Source organism: Spermophilus citellus (genome assembly GCF_964194105.1).
Source record: "Spermophilus citellus genome assembly, chromosome: 10".
Classification (NCBI taxonomy): domain Eukaryota; kingdom Metazoa; phylum Chordata; class Mammalia; order Rodentia; family Sciuridae; genus Spermophilus; species Spermophilus citellus.
This window is the reverse complement of record NC_138197.1, coordinates 72,346,555-72,368,774: the sequence shown is the minus strand read 5'-3', so window position 1 is coordinate 72,368,774 and position 22,220 is coordinate 72,346,555. Positions and strand designations below refer to the sequence as shown.

The following is a 22,220-nucleotide window of genomic DNA, read 5'->3' as shown; positions in this document are numbered from 1 at the left end:
ACTAGAAGTCTTTGCCACCTGCCTCGCCCTCTGCTACCCCTACTGTTCCATCTGCTCTGGGCATTTCTCTTTCTTTCTGGGTTCCTGCTGCTGAGGGGACAAGAGAAGGGGTGTAGATGACAATTAGAGAACAGATAGACAGATGCAGAGATAGACCTTGGAAAGGCTTCGCACATAGACCTGCATTCAAATTCCTGCTCTCTCACCATTGGTGGTGTGATCCCGGACAAGTTACTTAACCCAAGCCTCAGTTTCCCCATCTGTAAAATGGAGTTAATCAGAGGTATGATATGTAAAGTACCTGGCGTTAAGCAATGATCTTACTACCTATTATAGTATTAGCAACTGAGACAACTTCCTGGAAGATACATCACCAGAGGAAGGGCCCCTCTTGATATCCCACCCCTGCTTGAGAGGCCCTTCCCCCCAGGATTCGCTCCTCCAGATCTCCTTCCTGATTTTGCTTCTAAAGCAGTGCTGGTGGGCCGAGTGCCTGCTCCTGGAGGGGCTGGCCATGGGTTCTGAAGCTGCCCCTGTTGTTCTCTGGCAGGGAGCTGCCTACTTCAGGGGTCAGGCCTGCCCAGGCAGGTCGCAGGTGCTCTTAAGCCTGAAGAAGAGCTTAATCTTCTAGTCAGCTGTGGGGAGCTGCCCCAGGGCCCTCAGAGGGGCTGGGGAGAGCAGGAAGAGCACATGAGCCCAAAGGTGAGTGGGAGGCACCCTCTCACCCCCACCTGGAGGGTCCTGCCACAGAGGACATTTCAGGAGCATTCCGGGGCAGGAGTGGGGGTGCAGCGTGGTGGGGGTTTCTGGCACTGGATTCCTTCCTGAGTTTCGGGTTTGGTCAGTGGGGCGGGTTTTGGGCCGGGCTGAGCTGAGCTAGTAGCTTTTCCTCCAGAAACCTGAGAGCTTTGAAAAAGAAAAAAAATCAGGTCTGTTCCAGAGTCAGGGACATGGTACCCTCAGTTTGGGGCACTTTTTTCTCTGACCAAGCCTCCATACCAAGAGATGAGTGATTGTGACGGGGTGGGGGACGGGGGCATCCACACAGGACCCTGCCCTGCTCTTACACATTTGTACCCACGGCCTGGTGCACATTCTCATGCCCACAGGTCCCCCCACCCCCGTACCCCAACATCCAGGACTCACTCACCCCCACCCTTCCACACACACACAGTTCTGTTACACATCCATACACAAGCACCTACGCTTTACTTTCACACACACACACTCCTACACATTCGGTGCTCATGTTCATTTACAAGCTCCCTATGATACACCCCCATGTGTTCATACACACGTCTCTACATGTTCTCTCTTGTCACAGGGGTCAGAAGGGATAGTTGTCCTCAGAGCAGAAGGTGTCCCAGGAAAATCAGCAGGTAGTAGGGCAGGCCTGAGGGGGGAGTGGGGGAGGGGGGCTCTGCCAGGTACTAAATGCTAGTAGTAAATGCTAGTAGTTGGTGGGCACCTCGCTGTGCTGAGAACCTTTCAGAGTGCTGCAGGTATCATCTTGTTTAACACACACTACAGTCCTCTGACACAGGAACTATTATCCCCTCATTATAAGTAAGAGTGTGGAGGGAGGCACAGGGAGGTTAAGTCATCTGCCTGAGACCACAGCTAGGCAGTGGTGCAGACAGTATGGGAACCCATGCAGTGTGACCCCCAAGCATCAGCCCAGGCAGCTTTCTCATTGATTTTCAACCTCACATTTGTGTTCTGCCCAAGGCATCTCCAGGATGCCAGGAGTTAGCTTCCAGGGGGTCCATGTGCTGTGAATTTTCCCGGCTCAGCCAGGCCAGTTGGGCTTCTCAAAGTCCAGAAAAGCCCTAGCAATCATGGGTATTTTGAGTCCCCATAGAATTGATGGCTTCTGGCTTTATCCCGTCAAGCAACAGGCAAGTGGTGGTGCGGAAGGGACTTCCCGGGCTGTCTGCCTTCTGCCTGGCCCAGGCCTGTTCTGGCTGTGAGAACCACGGCCGCCTGCAGGGGGAGTCCGGAGTGGGAGGAATGGAGCGCCTGCTCCTGCCTGGCAGGGAAGGCCGGGATGGTCTGCATCCTGGAAAATCCACGTCTAGGACTGGACCAGACCCACACTGCCTGGAAAGCCACTGGCTGGCTCCCCAGGCTGTGTGTGTGTGTGTGTGTGTGTGTGTGTGTGAGAGAGAGAGAGAGAGAGAGAGAGAGAGAGAGGAGACAGAGGGAGAGAGATGAGATGGGGCTTCCAGAGCAGGCTCATGTCTCCTCTGGGAAAGAAACAAGGCAGTGAACTTGCTGAAAAGCCCTGAGAATCTGTGCAAAGGATCACTCAGCCATTCACAGTAACCTACATGAGTATTTATTAGTACAGATGGGCGGAAAAACCTGCTTAAATTCGTGTGTGAAATATGATCCCATTTATGGGAAATACATATTGATAGGAATAAATGATGCTTACACATAGTAGCATATAGTGCCATATTAGACATATGGGCATGCATACATACACACACACACATATACACACACATATACACAGTGCAAATGGATATAATCATAGATGCAAACTCCATAAGGCATGGATTTTCATCTGTTTTGCTTACTGCTATATCCCCATTGTGAGGATACACATACCAAGTGTACATTCATATTTGTTGATTAATATTGAAAGACATTTGTGTATAGAAAAATCTGGAAGGTTATATACCAAAATATTAATAGTGGCTACTTCTAGGTGGTAGTACTTTGGGAAGAGTTTTAGTTTTTCTAATTTTATCTTATTGTCTGTTATTTTAAAACATTTAATTATGGTGGCCACCTGTAATCCCAGCAGCTTGGGAGGCTGAGGCAGGAGGAACCCAAGTTCAAATCCAGCCTCAGCAACAGTGAGACCCTAAGCAACTCAGTGAGACCCTGTCTTTAAATACAATACTAAATAGGGCTGGGGATGTGGCTCAGTGGTTGAGTGCCCCTCAGTTCAATCCCTGGTACCAAACAACAGCAACAACAATAACAACAACAACAACAAATCATTCAATTATGAGCTGGGTGCGTTTGGTTCATACCTATAATCCCAGTGATTCCACAGACTGAGGCAGGCAGATTCTAAATTCAAGGTCAGCCTGGGCAATTTGTAAGGCTCAGTCTAAAGTAAAAAAAAAAAAAAAAAAAAAAAAGAATAGGGTTGAGGATGTAACTCAGTGGTAGAGCACCCCTAGTTTCCATCCCCAGGACTACAAAATACATACATACATAAATAAATAAATAAATAAATAAATAAAATTTATATGAGGAGTTTGTATTACTTATAAAAAGAAAAGGGAGTGCCATAAGTCTTAGGATCTTTTTGCTCCTCTACATATTCAGAGTGACAGGCCTAGGCTTTAAGAAGTCAGGCAGTGGGAGGGATCTGCTTGTTCTTTCCCCTCTGCTCCCCCACCAACATCTTTCTGCCCCAATTCCCTGTCCCCTCCCCAGCCACAAACCTCAGTTGGCTCAGCTCCCTAGGGTGGCTTTCATGCCACCCTAGCAGGCAAAGCCATTGGAACAATGGAGCGGGCTGACTCAGGAGCCGGGGGTGCTGGCAGCATAGTACCCTCCCCACCTGCCGGGTCTGGCCAGCAAGCAGATGCTCCAAGTTCACGAGCAACTGGGTTGATGTTGCACCAGGAAGGATTAAGGTTAGGTCCAAGAGCTTCCTGACAGCTCAGGAGGCTGTGGCAGGCCAGCATGTCACCGAGCCAGCTTCCTTCCTGAGGAGGCATGTACCTCTCATTCTTCCCTAGAGGGGATTGTTCACTGATCTGAAGCACCCAGCATGGTGCCTGGCAGTAGGAAGTGCCCAGTCAGTAGGAATGTGTGGATGATGGCTTTATGAGCCTTATGACCACAACAGGGGTATTGTGGTCCCCTCCTGTGTATCTCTAGTCTCAGGTTTGTCCTAGGATGCAATGAGTCCTGGCTTAGCAAGTGCAAGTCCCAGTCTTTCTTTTTCTTTTATTTATTGATTTAGTATCAGGGATTGGGCCCAGGGGTCCTTAACCTCTGAGCCACATCCCCAGCCTTTTTTTGTATTTTATTTAAAGATAGGGTCTCTCTGAGTTGTTTAGGGCCTCACTAAGTTGCTGAGGCTGGCTTTGATCTCATGATCCTCCTGCCTCAGCCTCCCAAGCCTCTGGGATTACAGGCGTGCACCACTGCACCTGGCTCAGTCCCATTCTTTCTGTGTGACCTGGGCAGATTGCTTTTCCCTCTCTGGGCCTCAGTTTCTTCTGCAGTGAAACAAGGGTGTTGGACGAGCTGATGTGTTGGGTCTCATTGCTCCTTTTAAACATTTTTTTTTTCCCTTGCCATGCACAGGGTCAAAACGGTGGCCTTGCGTGCCATAGGCAAGTGCTGCACCGCTGAGCCACACTCCCAGCCCCTGGTCTCTCTGCTCTGTCATTCTGCAGCTGGCGAGTGTCATGGCCATGTGGGATGTTTTGCTGTCGGCTGGCTCTCTGGCCATGTGTGGGTCTTTGGTTATGAGTCATTTTGCTCTTCTGACCTAGAGTCTACATTCCTAAAGGCAGGAGTGGAATCTGAGCTGGTTCTGTGTCACCACAACATACACAGGCCTGGCCACAGCAGGCCCTGGGTCAGACCTGCCCACCTGGCCTGAGCACAGCATGCTGCTGTCTGCTGTCCCCAGCCCAGCAGGCCTTACCCTCCTGGGACTCAGGAGGAAGACTGCCTGGGGGAGGAGCAGGGGTCTCCTTCTGGGGCGGAGGTGCGCTGCGGGGTGGAGCACACATCGTGGGATGTGTTAGATTCTGTAAAGGCGAGTTTCCTAATTTTCAGAATAGATTGGAAGAGATTCCCGAGTCTCCCCTTTGCCCTTTCCAACCTTCTTCTCATTACCTTTCTGCTGGAGGAGCTCCCTGGACAAATCTCTAGTCTCTCCTGCAGGCCTGACAGCTGATGCTGCTCCTCTGTCTGCTCTTATTCTCTTGGACAAATTTGTGTGTGTTGGGGTGTGGGGACTACGGCCCCTGTCAGAGCCTCTTAAAGCTTTTTTTGGACTCATGGTCCCTAGTAATAAACTCATTTTCTGCCACAGTTCTACATGACTTACACACACTCCCAAATCTCCTAGTGCAACGTGACTCTTCCAGCCTGCAAGACAGTCTCATGTGCCAGTCCAGATCCATTCAATGGATTTCTCAATCCATTAGTGGGTTGGAACTTGTAGTTTTGAAAATATTGTTCTTTTTTCAGACTGAAGTTCCTTGGGGACAGGGCAGGATCTCTCCCCAACCCCTATGCTCAGGGCAGGGCTCTCCAGGTGGCTAGTGGGGAAAAGCTGGTGAGGTGGTAGCAGGGCCTGGAGCCAATATGTCCACCCCTCTCCCCATCTCCAGTCCAGGAGTCCCTATGGGAGCCTCAGCCATCCATTCCCAGACTGTAAGAATGCTAGGAACTTTCCCCTACAAGTTGCCTTTCCACCTGGGGACTGTTGGGAGGCCATCCTTAGTAACGTGTCTCATAATATTTGTCGTATCAGGGCTGGTTGCTAGCAGCAGGGCACCCGACTGGCTGAACCTGATTGGGTCACAGTGGCCGTGGCTGCGTGCTAAGCCCTGGATAGGCAAGTCAGGACTCTCAGCTCAAGTTGTCTGGTCTGAATACTTCCCTCTTCCCTCTCAGGGGTCCCCAAGCTCTGTCCAGGAACATGTCTGATGGTCCCTGACTCCCATTCAAAAATGGCCTCCACCTTCTTCAACCCCAGCCCCTGGTGTGCTGGAGCCAGCTCTGTCGAGAACTAAGAAGAGGAGCTAATTTAAATTCTATTTAAAGAAAAATCTCTAGTCCATTATAGTGCCTGTATGTGGAATGACAAGATGACATTATTCCTACCCATCTCTTCCCAACTCAAGACATCACCTGGTAGCTTGAACCATCGTGGTGGGACCATTGAAAATGGCAAAAACTGGCTCTGTCCCCTTCCCCACAGAGAGCCAGCTGTGTTAGGACAGTACACCACTGCCCCAGCCCTAGCAGAGAGGAGCAGGGTCTTCTCTCCCAACCTCCAGCACTGGGGTGCTTTTTGTTACATAAGGAAACACATACACATCCATGCTGCATCAAAGCATTTCAGAGGATGTGATGGGGTTCCCTAGAGGACACCGGATGGTATGTATTTAGAGAGCCTGGGTTCACAGCCTCACTTGGCCTTTTTGCCTCTTTGAGATATTGGACAATTGTTTTTGTTTCTTCGTCTGTAGAGTGTATAAAAATCACTCCTGCTTCTCAGATTGTGGTGAGGAGGAAAGGGGATAAAGGATCCGCAAAGGCCCAGCTCACTGTGTGGCATTCAGGGAGGGTCTCTGGAAGAAATTTTTAAAAGTGTTTTGTAAACCGGGTGTGATGACACATGCCTGTAATCCCAGCGACTCTGGAGGCCAAGGCAGAAGAATCACAGGTCAGTCTCAGCAACTTAGCAAAGCCCTACCAACTTAGGGAGACCCTGTCTCAAAATAAATGGTCAGGGTAGTGTAGCTCAGTGGTAAAAGCCCTGGGTTTAATCCTCAGCATCAACAAACAAATATAAAAGAAAAGTGATTTTTTTTTTTGGTATCAAGGAACCCAGGGGTGCTTAGCCACTGAGCCATATTTCTACTCCCTTTTAATGTTTTATTTAGAGACAGGGTCTCACTGAGTTGCTTAGGACCTCACTGAGTTGCTTAAGGCCTCGCTAAGTTGCTGAGGCTGGTTTTGAACTCATGATCCTCCTGCCTCAGCCTCCTGAGCTGTTGGGATTACAGGTGTGCGCCACTGTGCCCAGCTCCTTGTGGGTTTTGGGGCATTTTTACCTGGGCAGGGAGAGGCTATGTAGGCAGCATTGGGGCTCACCTGTAGGGTCCCCCTTTCCTGTTACTCCCCAGGTGACTGCCACCTCCCTTCAGTGCCAGTTCAGTGAGGAGAGCAGGGGCTGCCCAATAGGCAGAAGGGGACCTGGGTCAGAGAATGTCAGCGTGTATGCTCCCTGGTTTAGGGCAGACTCTGGAATCCGCTTCCTCCTTGCTTTCGCCTGGTGGGTCCGAGATGTATAAGAAGTGGAGAAATAGCACATCCTCCTTGTCTTTGCTGGCTGTGGGGAAAGCCTTCTAGGGCACGTGTAGCAGAGCTGTCCACCTTGGTCTGTGTCCCAGAGGGGCCGCTTGAGCCGTGGGAGGAGAGCAGGGTGCACTTAGGTGGCAGGAACATAACACATTTTGTATTTTAATGGTTCTATTTTATTTGAATGTGAATTAGAAAATTAGAATTACTACACAGAGCCCACGATTTCTAGGACGTTATTGCTTAGAGTCAGGATAGAAGAAGAACTGATTTAAATTCTATGTAAAGAAAAATCTCTAGTCATTACAGTGCCTGTGGAGTGACGGGATGGCACGGAGGGAGGCGTGTGCTGATGCTTGGGATAATCAGAATATTCTGTGCTGGACTTTGCCATGTATTTCTCAGCTGAAAACAACAAGAACAACAACACAGTGTCTGGGTTGGGGGAGTCCCTGGGCCGTCCATGTGGGGAGGCCAGGCTGTCCAAGCCGAGGGTAGAGTATTGGAGCCTCTTCTGTTCAGTCCTCCTCCATCACCATGACTGACACCGACCCCTTCGTTGCCCTGGGAAAGCCAGGGGACCAGAATGAGTGTGGGTGGCCCAGCCTCTCCTTGGCCTGGGCTGGGCTCCAGGTCCACTTCCCAGCCTCTTCCCTGCTCTCTTTATGCCCGGAAAGCCTCTAGGCCCCCAGGAGATGACTTTCATCGTTTTTGAACATGCCAAGAATAAGAGCACCTGCTGCTGGTGCTTCAGGAAGACCCCCGGGCTCCCCCGTGTCTACTATGGGCCTCCAACACTTTCTTCCATTTACCTGCACCGGTTTTCATGTGGGTTCCCCACACCCTCTCACCAGACTGCAAGTTTTTGCATGGCAGAAATTTTTATTAATCTGAATTTACCTGGGCTAGCTTGGTACCTGGTACTTGGTAGGTGCTTAATAAACATTGAGTGAATGCATGAATGTTTAGGGATGAGTTTCAGTTTTGAATCTGCTGTGTGACTTTACATAAGTTGTTCCACTAGTCTGGGCTTTAGTTGGCTAAGTTGTCCCTACCCCCCCTTTTAAAAAATTTGTTCTTTTTAGATATACATGACAGTAGAATGTATTTTAACATACTGTACATACATGGAGTAGAGCTTCCCATTCTTGTGGTTGGGCATGTTGTGGAATTACACTGGTCATGTATTCATAACGAATGTAAGAATGTTATGTCTTATTTATTCCACAGTCTTTCCTATTCCCATATCCTCTCCCTTCCCATCATTCCCCTTTGTCTAATCCAATGAACTTCTATTTTTCCCTCCCCAATCCCTTATTGTGAGTTATCCTCTGCATATCAGAGAGAACTTTTGTCCTTTGGTTTTGGGGGACTGACTTATTTCACTTAGCATGATAGTCTCCAGTTCCATCCATTTACCTGCAAATGCCATAATTTCATTCTTCTTTAAGGCTGAGTAATATTCCATTGTATATCTGTTGAAGGGCATGTAGGTTGGTTCCATAGCTTGGAACACATGTGAATTGAGCTGCTATAAACATTGATGTGGCCGTGTCACTACAGTATGCTGATTTTAAGTCCTTCTAGTTCTCCTCTTTAACACTCACATTCCTGGGTCTCTGAGAAGAGCACAGTGTGGTGTTTAAGGGCAAAGACTGTGGAACCTAACAACTTGTGTCCAAATCCTGGCTCTGCTGTTTAATTGCTGGTTGGCTTTGGGCAATTATTTGCTGTTTCTGTGAGCCTCCCCTTCTGTTAGATGATGATGATAATAGTACCGTCTTCATAGAGTTGTTAAGGTTAAATGCCTAATATTTGTAAAGTTGGCATGTGAATTTAGCCTTAAAGAAGAATGATGTTATAGTATTTGCTGGTAAATGGATGGAGCTGGAGAATATCATGCTAAGTGAAATAAGCCAATCCCAGAGAACCAAAGCCCATGCAGGTGCTAATTCACAATGGTTGGGGGTGGGACGCTAGGCAAGAGTAGAGTTACTTTAGATTAGGTAAAGGGAAAGGAAGGGAGAGTGGAATGAAAGACATTATTGCCTTATGTACATGTATGACGGCATGACCAATTGATTCTACAACATATACAATCAGAAAAATGAGAAGATATGCCCCATTTATGTATGGTATATCAAAGTGCATAAATGCATTCTACTGTCATGCATAACTATTTAAAAAAATTAAAAAATTGCTCACTGACATTATTATTATCTTGATAGTTACTATAGGCCTGACAAAGGCTCTCTAGGATTCGATGAGGCATCAACCTATTACAGGCAAGACGAGAAAATGAGATCTGAATTAATGCACAACTGGGTGGATTCCCAACTAGAAGGAGGGTTTCTCAGGGTGCGCCACAGGGCTCTTCCCTCACTTTTCCCCAAGATTACACTATGGGCTCAAAGTGAAGAGAGGAATCTTCCACCATCATGCCCACAGGCCTTGGCTAGGGCAGCTCCTCTTGGGAGCTGTGTGTTCCTTCCATGGGCCTGGATATTCTTTCGGTTGGGATCCATCATGTATCTCCTGTACCCCTCAGCTCAGTGTGCAGCCAATAATAGATGCTCAGTAATACACATGTGTACACACGTATACACTCATAACCATATTTCTCAAACGTATAAACACTTCCCAGCTTAGGTGGACAGGTGGGGTTAGAGGAGGGATGACTGATGCTTCAGAGATGAGAACTGAGATTTACAAAGATCTGCAGGGGCTGGAAGATGGCAAGGAATCAGCAAAGTGAGACCCAATAGAGATTTGTTCATTCAACAAGTTTTTATTGAGCACCTACTGGACACAAGGCAATTAGAGAATACAGAAGTGAGCCAAAGAGACAAAGTCCTTGCTCTCAAGGAGTTCACAGTCTAGAGCAGGGAGACTGATCAACAAAATGAATCCTAAAATTCAGGGCATCTTAGGAAGGGAGAGGTGTTAAGTAGAAAGAAATAAAGCCAGGAAGGGCCTAAGAAGTGGCAGAGGAGAGATGGCCTTAGTTGAGGGCAGTCAGAGATGAGGGAGGCGAGGGAGCAGCCTGGGTGGGTAGCTGGGAGGAGCTATCATAGCAAGAACAAAGGCCCTGAGGCAGAGTGTTCCTGGAATATTCAAGAATAAATGAGGGAGTGAACTAGGTTAGGCCTTCTTCATGCTCTGCACTTTTCTCTCCTTATCATAATTACAATTGAAGACTTGCCTAATTACCTATTTCATATGTTTCCTCATCAGGCTCCCAGGTTTCTTGGTGCAGGGGCTGAGCCTGGGTCTCCGCTAAATTCCTAATTTTCCACGCAGCACCCTTCACATAGTAGGTGCCAAACTATATTTGATTGACTCAGATATACAAATGGTATTTGGGCAAAAAAGAAAAAAATCCCATGTACAAACAAGAACAGGTTGAGAACAATTAGGCAGAAAGAGGTCAGGGAGTTGTAGCTGTGGCCAGGGCCTGTCCTGGAGCAGGGAGCAGCTGGGGGTGGGGGGGCTGTAGAGCAGGGGTGTGGTGGGGGATGGTGAACTGAGAGAAGGGAAGACAGCAAAGGGAGAACCTCAGCTCTGTTGGTTTTACCATGATTTTGCAGCTTGAGCCATTTGTCATTTCACTGCCGCACGGTTTGGGTTGTCCTGCTCCTTTGTGTGCTAGAAGGAATCACCCAGCCAGCGAGGGGTGCAGTTCAATCTCCAGACTGTTGGGTCTTTCTCTCCTTCACTGCAGGATCTTTTTAAAAAATTTGTTCTTTTTAGACATACATGACAGTAGAGTGTGTTTTGACATATCATACATACACAAGTATAACTCATTCTAATTAGGATCCCATTCTTGTGGTTGTATGTGATGTGGAGTTTCACTGTTTGTGTATTCATCTATGTACATAGGAGAGTTATGTCTAATTCATTCTACTGCCTTTCCAATTCCCATCCTCCTCCCTTCTCTTCATTCCCTTTTGTTTAATACAGTAAATCTCTATCCTTCTCTTTCCCACCCTCTCTTATTATGGGTTAGCATCCATAGATCAGAGAGAACATTTGGACTTTTTTTTTTGGCTGGGGGGATTGGCTTATTTCACTTAGCATGATAGTCTCACATTTACCAACAAATGCCATAATTCCATTCTTCTTTATGGCCTGAGTAATATTCCATTATGTATATGTACCTCATTTTCTTTTTCTATTCTTCTACTGGAGGACACCAGTTTGGTTCCATAGTTTGGCTGTTGTGAATTGAGCTGCTATAAACATTGATGTGGCTGTGTCCCTGTAGTATGATGATTTTAAGTCCTTTGGTTATATACCAAAGAGTGGGATAACTGGGTCAAATGGTGGTTCCATTCCAAGTTTCCTGAGGGGTCTCTATAGTGGTTGCAACTACATGATCTTTTAAACTAATTTTTACACAGGGGAGGTGTCTGGTATGATAGCATTTGCAAATCTGGGGATTCAAGAGGGTCTCTTGGTATGATTGTCAATGGTTCAGAATTCATCTCTTGAAACAAATCTTACTGACGCCTAGTGTGTTTCAGACCCTGAGTGGGACAGAGTGGTAGACTGGACTCTGTAGTTATGATCTAGTGTCCTGTGGTGTTCTCACAAAAGTTTGAAGGGTAGGTATGAGGAAGAGGGAGGAGGTTCACTGTGGGCTGCTCTGTGGGCCTGTGGTCTGAGCTGGGTGGGGGTGGTGGCCCCAGCCTGAGTCTCTGTGTAGTGGCCTTGAGCAAATGCCTTAGATCCCAGAGTGAGGGCTCAAGCAGATTTAGAGGTCATTTGTGCAATCTTGAAGTCTACCCAAGGACGCACAGTCTCCATACCTCGTTCCACACCTTCTGGGGCCTCAGAGTCCTTAAGTGTAAAAACATTGGCTCAGATGACAATGAAGCTCCCTTCCGGTTCGAATATCCAGTAATATTACAAATATGGGGAAGTTCCGTGGAGGTGGGTTTGGTCCCATGCCAAGTATGACTTCTGTCTTTCTCTCTGAACTCGGAGAAGACAGGGTGGTAGAGTTTAGTTCATGCAGTCCTTTTCCAAGCACATTGCAGACCCAGAGGGCAGGTCCCCAACTTGCCTCTGGAAAGCAGTCCCCAGGGGTAGGGTTCCGAGCTGGGTCCTCAGTAGAGTCCCAAGCCATTACTAGCTCTCCCTTTTTGACTCTGGGGCAGCTTCATGCAGTTTTCTCCCTGGGGGCGCTCACCACCCCCTGGATCCTTCCTGTCTCTGTTCTTCTTTACCTGATCCCTCATTCCTTGGATTGCTTTGCTCTCACCATCAAAGGCCCCGCCCCTTCTTCCCCTTCAGTGTCATCCAGGGGAGCTGGGGAAGGAGGAAGGGGCTTCAGACATATCCACAGTCCTTGGGCCTCAGGGTGGAGCATCTGCAGGATTGACTTCCTCATAGCATTTCTCTTGATTGTCCAGTGTGCTGAGTCTCTGTCTGTCCTGACTTTGAGTTGCATTATCAAAGGCCCTGGTATCCTAGCTTTAGAATGCACCAGGTTCTAGAACAGGGAGGAATAGCCCTCTTGCCATGTAAGGAAATTGTAGACATTCCTAAGAATCAGGGCCATCCAGTTATTTTGGCTGGCAGGGAGAAGCCTTAGTGCAGCGGCGGATTCCCTCCCCTGGGAATCCTGCCTGGGGTGGGAGGTGAAACCTGTGTGCTCCTCCACTGGCCAAACTCTCTGCTCTGAGACAGAGTCTGAGAAACTGATGTGACTCCATTTTTGAGAAACCAGCTTCTACCTCAAGGCCTGTCCTAAGGAAGGGGGCATGACCCTTGTCCTGGGAAAAACCCACAGAGCACTCCTGGGCACATTCCCACCCTGCTGAGTTGTTTGTCTACAAATAACAGGAGAGATCTGCGGCACCAGGTGTCCCTGACTCAGTTAGGCTAGGTGAGGACCCATAGCAACCCCCTAGCAACCACCAATCAGCATGAGACAGGGAAAATACCTGGAATGCCAGATGACCCCCAGTAGTTTATGGTGGTCAATAACATGTTGGAAAACCATGTAGTTTAGCACATACACCCCTCGTGGCTTAAACCAGTCAGTTCAAAGGAATCCGCCTCTTGTACTAACCAATCACCCCTACCCAACTTTTTCCAGCCAGCAAATGTGCTAATCAATATGAAGAGTTATTGTTTGATTTTTCTGTGGTATAAAATGATTTGCTGTGTGATGTTGTGATGCATAGATTATCCCCCCAAAACCTATAAAATCTCACTCCCTTGGGAAAGGTTGTAAGTCCAGACTCGAGCTTGTAATAAAGACTCTTGTGTGATTGCATTGGATTTGGCTCCTGGAGGTCTTTTGGGGTTCCATGAATCTGGCATTACAAGTTCATCCTGTGAGGAACCCACATCTGCTGTTTCTGCTCCTGGTCCTCCAAGAATAGCCTTCTAAATGCTCATTTTATTTTAGAGACGGGGTGCCTCTGATGTGTACCCTGGATGTGCAGAGCCAGCTTCAGGTGGATGGGCCTGGCACCATGCTTGTGGGAGGGACAGGGACACAGGCTGGGCTCAGAAGCACGGATCCAGGCCATCCTGGCTGGAGCTACCTGCTTAAGCAGGTGGTGCCTCATGGATGATTACTGGGTTGGGAAAGAGGAGGGACTGGGACACCCTGCTTTTCTGTCATTTCCAAATCCTGAAGTGTCTTTGAGCTCATGATGGCATCTCTACCTCTGTTCACCTCCTGGCTCCACCGTGCCTTCCTCCTAGGCCTCCTTAAGCTATAGCTTCCTTTTAGAAGCTGCATTCTCCTGTGGTGGCCTCCGCAGGGCACTCTCATGCCTCATCTGACCCCCTCTTCCTTCCTCTCCTTCCCCTTCTCTTCCAGGAAACCTTCCTTGAATGGCCTCTGTGCCTTTGCTTGGGGATGTCCCTCCCCATCCTCAGCACTGTGTTCCAGGTCCACAGCTGCTTCCTTGACTTTAGGGAAGGCCAGTCTGCCCATCTGCCCAGGGGCTCCCAGGGTAGGGCCTGGGTCTCCTTCTTCCTTGAGTTCTGCACGTGCGAAACATCTATTCTCCAGGTGTGTCAGAGTAGGTCAGCTGGAGCCAAGTGACAGACACAGTCAGGCAGAGAGCATCTTGCTCTCCAAGGCCCAGCCCAGGTACGGGAGGGGATAAAAGTCTCGTGCCAGGGCCCTGGGGCAGAAACACACACACCTTGACCATCTGTCTGTCTGTCTGCCTCTGTGCGACCGTCTCTGCCATGTCTCTTTCCCCGTGCAGGACCAAGAGGGGCTTCAGCGCTCACTCGGCCTGTTCTGCTCTCTCAGGGGGTCGCAGCAAGGGCAGCTTCAGCAGCAGGAGCCTCAGTTCCTTCGGCGGCTGCCGAGGGGCCTCTCGTGGGAGGGCCTGGGGGTCGAGGGGAAGGCAGGGGATGTGGTTTGGACAGGGGAGTGGGGGGCCTGGGCTTTCCCTGTGCCCTCCTGGGGGCATCCAAGAAGTGACCATCGACAAGAATCTGCTGACCCCACTGAGGATTGAGATCGACCCCCAGTTCCAGGTGGTGAGGACGCAGGAGACCCAAGAGATCAGGACCCTCAACAACCAGTTTGCTTCCTTCATTGACAAGGTGAGGGTCAACTTGAACTGTCTTCCCCCCTCCCTCAGAGGAGCTGCTCTTGATGGACTGAGAATGGGGAAATCTGTCCTTCTTCTACCACTTTTCTAGTCAATTCCACAGCAAGGAAGTCCCCCTGTGGCCTGGTTCTGCTGAGGCCCTGTTTTCCATGGCTGGGGTTCAGGGACAGGAAATAGCCGGCCTGCTGGGAAGACCCTTCCCTGTCCAATCATTTTGATGTGTCCAGGCTCTGATGAAAGGCCACCAGGCTTGGAAGGCAGACCCAGGGTGCTGACAGGAGGGCCTCTGAAGCTTTACTTTCCAGAGGTTGCCTGAGGAGTCCCACGGGAGCCTCAGGGACCCCATGCTTGGGTTGCAGGTGCGGTTCCTGGAGCAGCAGAACAAGGTCCTAGAGACCAAGTGGCACTTGCTGCAGCAGTTGGAGGTGAGTGACAGCCCTCGGGGCCTGGAGCCCGTCTTTGAGGACTACCTGGCACATCTCAGGAGGCAGCTGGAGCAGCTGCAGAGAGAACGAGGGGCTCTGGATGCCGAGCTGAAGGCCTGCCAGGACCAGGAGGAGGAGCATAAGGCCAAGTAGGTACTGACGTCGCCCCCTGGGGTCTGCGAGGAGAGGACCCGAGGGGTCTGTAGCCTGTGCCTAGAGGACATGACTGTCCTCCCTCTTCTGCTCTGCGTTCCCTTTTCCCTAACTCACAAGGGCCCCACCTGCCACAGGGAGTGGAGCCCCCACAGCCCCCGCCTCCACCCAGGTTTGGAGAGACTCAGAGGAAGGTCAGGGTGATCTGTTTCCAGTGGGTCCAGGCCCATTTCCTCCAGGTCCCAGCTGTGAGGGCCCATGGTTCTGGGATGGGAAGAGCTATTTAAACAATGCCTCAGTAGGTTTTTTTTTTTTTTTTTTAAGAAATTCCTGTTTAGCAGGCTGTGGGCTAAAGTGACTCAGATGTTCTCTGTCTCAGGGGTGGAAGGAAATCAATTTATTGGGATTATCCCCAGGCCCAGGGCATGATTCACAGTCGGGCTGTGGTTCTGGGCTCCCAGATAGGTCACCTGGTGGTGAGGAGCACCACCATTGACTGGCAGGAGGCATGGGTGGAGAGACTGTGACAAGGACTAGCTGTGTGGCCTAGGCAAGCCATATACCTCTCTCAGCCTCATTTTTCATATCCATGCACTGGAAAAAGGTTATTCACCTTTTTTACCTCCCAGAGCTATTGGGAGTGGGCTCTAAGGAGGAGGAAGAAGGGCCCTGGAAGGAGCCCAGGACTGGGCAAGGGGACCTGGATTCTAGATCTGCTATGGCAGGCTCATCATCAGTGGGACCCTGGCTAAGTCTTTTCTCCCTGATAAATCCAAACGGCCTACTGCAGATGATGGTGTGAATAGTAACTGAGAACAGGCACTTGAATGTGCCCCAGAAACTGTGAAGTAATGTGGCCTGTTGTCACAGGGACATGAGCTGGAAGAGTGGCACAGGGACATAGCTAGGATGTGACAGAGCCTCCTGGCAGGAAAGCAGAGAAGGGGTCTGGTCACTGGTTCTGCTTTGGACCATCTAAAGCAGGGGAGCCCTCCTCAGGGAGTGCATGCTGGGAGGCAGGGCCCTGGGCTCTGGCCTGGCACCTGACTGTCCTTCTCTACCTGGCAGGTATGAGGAGGAGGCCCGCAAGCATGCCACGGTGGAGAATGACTTCATGGTCCTCAAGAAGGTGAGGGGGGTGTCAAGAGCTCCACTCAGATCCTGAGCCCTACTGTGCATGGAGCCTGCTCCTACACTGGGAGGCAGAGGGTGGAAGTCCTGAGTGAGGACACCACCCACCCTACCTGCAGAACCCCCACTCCCTGGGAAAAGGGACTCCAAGACAAGATCCAATTGAAGCCCTAAGTGATGAGCTCTGGGTGTCAATGAAGGAGTGGGTGGGGAAGGAGTGGAGTCAATCAAGGAAGCTTCCAGAAGGCAGCATGGGCCAGAGTAGGGCAAAGAAGAGAGTGGGCCAGGATGGGGCTGGAGGAGGAAGCAAGAAGCATCTGGAAAGTGGGCTTTGGGCAGTGGGTGCCCAGAACTCTAAGCCAGTGTAAAGTTCACAAAGAGGAAGTAAGAGACGCGTGATTTCTCTCTTCCCATCTCCAGGATGTGGATGGGGTTTTCCTGAGCAAGATGGAGTTGGAAGGCCAGCTGGAAGTTCTGAGAGAATATGTCTGCTTCTTGAAGCGTCTGTATGAAGAGGTGAGGATCCGCCAAGGTCAGGAGGGAGCAATAAAGGGGACAGGGTGGGCAGGCTCTCTGTGGCCATGTGGGGAGTGACCAGGAGGAGAAGCCATTTAGGGTGGCTTAGATTTGTGGTTATTCAGTCATTTTACAATCAGTTATTGAAAACTTTTACTATGTGGATTGCTAGGTACCAGGGGTACATCAATCAATAACCAGACAAAACTCACAAAGCTTGTTTTCTTTTGGAAGACAGACGTAAGCACTGGGCTTGTAAATAATTGTGCAGTATGACAGAAGGTGACAAACACAATGGAGAATAGAGAAAGGAGGGTTGGGAATGTGGGGCAGGTGGTGATTTCAAATAGCTCTCATTAGGAGGTAAAGTTAGAGTGAAGGTTTGAAGGAGGTGAAGAAGTTCATGCAGGAGGGCTTCTGGGATTGTGGGCAAAGGTTTCAGCCCACAGCCTGGCGCGCTGGTGTCACGTGGCCCCTGCAAGGGGGGCATGTGCTGGAGACAAGTAGGAGCATGTGGGCAGGACAGTGATAAAGGGCAGAGGAGTTGACTTTGGGTCTTGAAGACCATTTCCTTTAATGGTCAAGCTTCAAGGGTTACTAGAGACCATCCATCCTATGGCCTTATTTTCAAGAGGGAAGAAAGACTGAGGCCCACAGAGGGCAGGACATATGCAAGGCCACTAAGATTGAGTGAGGATGGCCAGTTGACAAAATGTGGGAAGAAATTCAGGGGTCCTCCCCCACATGGGGTTCCAGGGGAGAGGGAACTGGTGGCCACTGAGTCAGTCCTCCCTGTAGGAGCTGGGCCAGCTGCAGATCCAGGCAAGTGACACATCTGTGGTGCTGTCCATGGACAACAATCGCTGCCTGGACTTCAATGACATCATTGCCGAGGTCCGCGCCCGCTACGAGGAGATCACCCAGAACAGCAAGGCTGAGGTTGAGACCCTGTATCAGACCAAGGTGCTGGGGCCAGGGGGATGGCATGATGCTGGAAATGGCTGGGTCTCCATGTCTGCTCCCTAGGGTGGTCACCCATCTTGGTTCCATTGGGGCAGTTCTGATAACCTCCTTGAAGGTCCAGGGTTGGGTGGGCAGGAGCATACCCTCTGCAGGGCAACTGTGGGAGACAAGCTTGGGTTTCCGTTGGTACAACTGCTATGTCCTGGTCTCAAGCAGTGAACCCACATCTGGAAGATGAGGATGTGAAGAGAATCTCCAAAGGCTGGGAGGTGGGGTTTCCTCAGTGTTGGGGTTAGGGGGCGGTCTGCTCAACCACTGGTGTCTCCCCTCTTCCCCTCAGTACCAGGAGCTTCAGGCATCGGCCCAGCTTCATGGGGACAGCATGAAGGAAACCAAGGTCCAGATGTCCCAGCTGCAGCAAGCAATCAAGAGGCTGCAGAGTCAGATCGCCAGTCTCAAGGAGCAGGTCAGGCTCCCAGGGCCTTGGCTCACTGCTTTGTGCCTCGGCTCTCCCCAGGTCCCAGGCTTTTCCTGGCTAGGCTCGTGTGGGTTGTGGGAAGGCTTGGTACCCGGATGGGGCTTTGGGTAATTGGGGTGGAGAGATCCCCACCTATCCTCTAGGATGAATTCCGCCTCCTCTGTGACTTCCAGGCTGTTTGTTGACTTTTTCAGGAAAGGGCCCCTGCATTCAAAAACCCCAGGGGGACTGTTACCACATCCAGGTGGATGTCTTGCTTTTGGCTTCTGAATCTCTTTTCCCATCTCTTCTTTTGACTTTTACTCCTCAAACCAAGCAGGGTCTTATGGTCAACCACTGAATTTCCTGGTCCCCTTTTGAGGAGAGTGAGAGCCCAGAGAAAGGCAAGATGGGTGATGGTCAGGTGGGGGCTGAGCCCTCCTTAGGCAGGTGCCTCACAAGCTTCTGAGGGGAGGAGGGCTGGGTACAGGGAAGGCTGCAGTGCCCTGCTCCTTGCAGAGAGCTCACTCTTAGTTGGGAAGGATTATGATTTAAAAAGTACTCAAGTCTTTGCACTTATATTCCCCAAACCCAAAGAATACATTTTGGGACCCACAGAGGGTGGTGAGCAGAAGCCAGAGGCAGGTGGATTCTCTAAGCAGGGCAGTTTGATGATCAAGTCACACTCCCAAGCAGGTTCCCCTGGGGCCGGTTCTAGGAGCATTGGCAGGCCACTTACTTCATCCCAAACATCCTCACAGCTGTGTTCTGGAATGAGATGAGGTTGAGAGGCAGAGGACAGGTCCTAGTGCTCAATATGTTGCTTCTGTGTTTTCCCAAAGGACTTGGACTTTTCCCAAAGCACTTGCTGTGGAATCCCCTGGGGTATCTTTATGACACAGATTCCTAGGCCCCCAGGCAGACCTGGGGAATCAGAATCTCCAAGCATGAGGTCCAGACACCTGCTTCTTAATCAAGTCCACCACTGATTCTGAAGCCTGAGGTCTTTCCAGGGCCAGCCCTGAGGAGTGTCTAGCAGGGGCCCAGGCCTGGAAATCATGGCTCCTTATGCAAAGGCATGAGCATTTCTTGAGAGTTCCCTCTTGGGGATCAAGTGCCCTTTTCCTTTTTCTATGCAAGCCTAATGGCCTGGGTGCTCTTGTGCCAGGTCCCAGGTGCTGGATGCCAGTTGCCCTAGGTTGGCACTGGGTCCCCACTTTGCTACCCTTCACCTTCCTGAGTCTCAGCTTCTTCAGGGATAGAGTGGAGATGACGTTCCCACGGTAGTCTCTGTTGGGGGTGGAATAGAGCCTTTAGGGAACCCCTTCCTTCTTAGTTGGATGGGAGGCTGGTGACTCAGGGAGCCTGTCCTTCCTTGGGTCCCCTACTAATTGGAAAACACATGCAGAGGCTGCGTCTCAGATGGAAACTCAGGGCAAAGGGTTTGACAGAACACTGTAACAGGGCTGTCCCCAGCCACTTATGAACCCTGGCTGCCCTCAAGATGAGATCTGAGGATAAGGGCCCATACAGGAAGGAAGCCCTTTAAATGGTTGGGGGGAAATAAATGGGAAGGATCTCTTGAGCTCAAGGGAGTAGTATTAGTTTCCTAGGCAGCTACACAAATTGTCACAAACTTGGCAGCTTAAAACAACATAAATTTATTTTTTTTGCAGTTCTGGGGCCTCTAAGTTTGAAATCATGGTGATTTATTAAGGTTCTTCTGGGGATGGAGAGGTACTTTCTAGCTTTTTGTGGCTCCAGGGATTCTTTAACTTTCCTTTTTTTTTAAACCAGGGATTGAACCCAGGGGTGCTTAACCATTGAGCCACATCTCTAGTCCCCACCCTTTTTTTTTCTTAATTTGAGACAGGGTCTCACTAACTGGCCTCTCTAGGTTGCTGAGGCTGGCCTTGTACTTGTGATTCTCCTGCCTCAGCCTCCCAAGTCACTGGGATTACAGGTGTGCACCACGGCGCCTGGCTACTTTCCATGTTTTATTGCTGCATAATTCTGATCTCTGTGTCTGTCTTAACATAGCCTCTCCTTTGTGTCTGTATTTATGTCCTCTCCTCTTCTGATAAGGACACCAGCCACTGTTTTAGTTATTACCCTAGATACAGTATGATATCATCATGAGATCCTAACTCATTATATCAGGAAAGACTATATTTCCAAATAGTCATATCCTGAGGTTCTGGGCGGGCAGGAAAAATTGGGGGACTCTATTGAACTCCCTGCAGGAACTAAGAAAGCATTGGAGGCTATACTGTTCCTTATGGGGAGGGGGGCAGTCATGGATAATTTTGAGCTCATGAGGCTGATGTCCCTCCAGCTCTATCCATAGTGGGTTCTTTGGGATGCTGTGTTGGACTTACAGCTACTATCTCTCTCATTTCTACTGCCTTCTAGAATGCCAACCTGCAATCAGCCATTGCTGACGCTGAGCACCGTGGGGAGCTGGCCTTGAAGGATGCTCAGGCCAAGCTGGACGAGCTGGAGGGTGCTCTGAGAACAGCCAAGCAGGACATGGCCCGGCTGCTGCGGGAGTACCAGGAACTCATGAGCACAAAACTGGCTCTGGACGTGGAGATCGCCACCTACCACAGGCTGCTGGAGGGCGAGGAGTACTGGTGGGGCAGCTTGAAGGGACCTGGGAATATGTGATAGGGTGGTGGAGGAGGATGGAATGCCAACAAAATGCTCTCCTTGCTAAAGGGAATTCTGAGGCCGGGTACAGTGTAGCATGCTTGTCATCCCAGCAACTTGGGAGGCTGAGGCAGGAGGATTGCAAGTTTGAGGCCAGCCTTGGCAATTTAGCAAGGTCCTAAACAACTTAGTGAGATCCTGTCTCAAAATAAAAAATAAAAAAGCCTGGGGATGTGGCTCAATGGTAAAGTGTCTGGGGGTTTAATCTCCAATATTAAAAAAAGGGGGATGGATTATGAAAGATTTCTTGACACTGTGAGTTGCTAAGAGCAACTGACTCTGCTGGGAGGGATTTTAAATTGGGGACTGGATTTTGTATGCTGGGAGGATAGGTGAGCTGCTCCTAGAGGCTTAACACCTGGGGATGCATTCTTTGCAGATTTTCTTAGCATTTCTTCCTTTTGTTTCCCCCCCACGCCCAGGATGTCAGGGGAATGCAGCAACCAGGTCACTATCTGTGAGTATCTGGGGACTTTGAGAGTGGTATTCCCATGGGGCACTGATGACCCTGCTTTTGACCCTGGTGCATTTCTTGGCAGCGACTGTGGGAAGCAGTGCCGTGGTGTCTGGAGGAGTTGGTGATGGCCAGGTGGGCACTTGTGGACTCAGAGGACCCGGAGGCGGGAGAGGCAGCTTTGGGTCTGGCTGTTCCAGCATTGTGACAGGAGGCTTCAGTACCAACTGGGGCTCTGGACAGGGACCTGCTTTGGGTTCCTGCTCTGTGTCCGGCTCTGGCTTTGGTTCTGGCTCTGGCTCCTGCTCTAGCCGCGGTACCATCCTGAAGAAAACGGTGGAGTCAAGTGTGAAGACGTCCATCACATACTGAGTGACACAGCTCCTCCCTCCTGAACCCATCAGTTCCCATCTCATCCCCCAGCTCTGCATGGTCAACTCCATGTTCACTGCCTGCAGCTCAAACCAGCCTACGCGGGTTTGAAGACAGTCAATAAAGTCCCACCCACCTGCTGTTCTGAGTGCTCAGCCTGGCTGGCCTTGCTCTGCATACTTATTTACATCTCATTTGCCTGCTGCCCATCCCAAGTCTCAGTGCCCTGTGCCTGGTCCTCCAGCCAGCTGACCATATTCTCTCCTTTCTCCATGGCCTTCAGGATGAGCGGGAAAATCTCCCAGCTGGGCTTGACTAGGCTACATCTCCATTCCAAAGCTTGTCTTTTAGCAGGAGAGGGGAGACCTGAG

General features: G+C 50.1%; 1 protein-coding gene across 1 annotated transcript; it reads left to right on the top strand.

Moving 5' to 3' along the window:
* Window positions 1-14,295: 14,295 nt before the first annotated feature.
* On the top strand, window positions 14,296-21,849 carry KRT78 (keratin 78; the record flags this gene model as incomplete). Its single annotated transcript, XM_081309120.1, has 9 exons — window positions 14,296-14,661; window positions 15,029-15,243; window positions 16,316-16,376; window positions 16,799-16,894; window positions 17,693-17,857; window positions 18,198-18,323; window positions 20,727-20,947; window positions 21,446-21,480; window positions 21,563-21,849. The coding sequence occupies 9 exons, from the start codon at window positions 14,296-14,298 to the stop codon at window positions 21,847-21,849; spliced, it is 1,572 nt and encodes a 523-aa protein (XP_081165246.1).
* Between the last annotated feature and the right edge of the window lie 371 nt (window positions 21,850-22,220).